Here is a 1965-nt window from a genome sequence, read left to right on the forward strand (position 1 = left end):
GTCCATTACGAAGAGGTAACGATTGCGCCGAAGTACAACTGAATTTATAACTATAAATGGATGGGTCTGGAAGTCCAAGTTTTCTGACGTTTTTCTCGGGTTTTTTTTTTTTTTTTTTTTTTTTTTTTTTTCATGTCTTCTCGCTTCACCCCTTTCTTCAGATATTTCCCCCTTTTTCCCACTTTTACACCTCCATTTTCATGGATTCGGTTGCGATCCAGGCTCCAGATAGCAAGTAATTCCTAAGACCAACAAAAGAGAGAAAGGGCGGGGATTTAAAGAAAGGAGAAGAGAGCGAAGTGCACGCTAATGAACTCCCTTCGTGCCACACTTCACCTGCGACGCATCGACTGCGCCACACAATCAAGCTCACCAATACCACATAATCTACGCCGTAGTTACCGATCCTGCGTCAATTTTCATTCGGCTTCTTTCTTTCTTCCTGCCACAAATGATGGAGTGTATTTAATTTAGTTGCTCGAGGCATTTCGAATGACATTTCGCGCTCTCCCTCTTAAAAATATAATGCAGGCATAAAGTTGCTCTTCAACCTATGCCATCACTATGATAGTTATAACCTTGTAAACATCTACCTTCTTGACACAATTGGTTGTAAACTTATTTGAAGTCCAAGCCAAGTTTGAGCTCAGATTTTGCCAATGATTTTTCCTCTCCGAGAAGCAGAAGAACATATGGAGAAATCTCGTCAGAGGTATATCTCGGGCGGGGCGCGCTAGTTTTTCGCAAACCTCACGACGGAGCGACAATATTTGTTCTGGAAGCGGCGGGGCTAAACTTGGGAAAGCATTATTATTCTGGTTTAGGGCGGCAGCAAGTGTAGTAATTGAAGGGTCGCCAGTGATATCGCCTTTGGCGCTCTCAACCGTCACAGGAAAAGACAGTACGAAATATTTCGGCATCCCAAGCTCGCAACTATGTCTGGAAATTGGAGTGATCTTTGACAGATCTTGGCCAGGGATGTATTATGGGTCCATCACAGAATCATCGGTTTTTCTCTGTTTCGTGAAAATAGGGGATGGAGGACACTGCCTGCAGCCAAAAACGTTAGTCCACCAACATATTGAAGGTAGGTTGAGGCTCTGCAACGATGGGCCAGCCGGACATCAGCATTGTAAGCTCTCGATAAATTTCCCGGATAAAAAGGAGAGTTCGGCGATGAACACAGCCTGAATCGTAATATGAGTACCAAAGCTAAACCGCCTCCGATGACTGAGTTTCTGGGCTTTATTGGCTGTTGTGTCTTGGATGCATTTCTTCCGCCCTAAAAGATCATCATCAAAATATTGCTTCCGGTTTTGTGTTCCTTCAGCCCCACCCTTTCCGGTGCTGGTACCAGTAGCTTTTTTTGCATTGAGTCTTAGCTGAATGGCTAATAAGCGTATTGAACTGTAGGATGCTGAGCTCCGTTCAGCCAGGTTTTACTGTTATGCTGGTTGAAATTGACAGCCAGCAGGGATGAGCCAAACCCAGAGAAGCGTAGATCTCTTTCCTTTGTGACAACCCACCGGTTGATTCGAATGGTGCCTCTCCTGCTGCGCCTCAAAAAAGGAATCTTGATGCTTAGGATCATGTTACAACATTGGTTTTGCAGAAAAACCACAGGACATAGTAAATCAAACCAACGGTTTTGATATTGATTTTTCGAGGTAACTTACCTACTCTCATTTAGTAAGTGACACAGCTATAGCACTGACAATTTGCAAAAACATGTCCCGTTTCCACCAACCCATCTGCTCGCTCCTGATCTTCGAAAGGGAATTAGGGTTGTTTACATCACGTGAAATACGTTGAGTGAATTAAATCCAAGGCAGGGAGTTGTGCAACGTACTGTATATCTTGCTTCTGGCAGCTCACCAAGGAAATGTAAAAGACAATTGGTAGCTTGGGTTAAATTGCCTTTGGATGAACTCCGCTGCACAGATGATAAGCCCCGGCATTCACCTA

The 1965-nt window shown here is 44.0% G+C and overlaps 1 protein-coding gene across 1 annotated transcript; it reads right to left on the minus strand.

Annotated features, from left to right (window-relative positions):
* Nucleotides 1-1124: 1124 nt before the first annotated feature.
* Nucleotides 1125-1686, minus strand: HCAG_04334 (predicted protein; the record flags this gene model as incomplete). Its single annotated transcript, XM_001540444.1, has 2 exons — nucleotides 1125-1390; nucleotides 1677-1686. The coding sequence occupies 2 exons, from the start codon at nucleotides 1684-1686 to the stop codon at nucleotides 1125-1127; spliced, it is 276 nt and encodes a 91-aa protein (XP_001540494.1).
* Nucleotides 1687-1965: the final 279 nt, after the last annotated feature.

The sequence above is a fragment of the Histoplasma capsulatum genome, genomic scaffold (genome assembly GCF_000149585.1).
Source record: "Histoplasma capsulatum NAm1 scaffold_4 genomic scaffold, whole genome shotgun sequence".
In the NCBI taxonomy this organism is placed as follows: Eukaryota; Fungi; Ascomycota; class Eurotiomycetes; order Onygenales; family Ajellomycetaceae; genus Histoplasma; species Histoplasma mississippiense.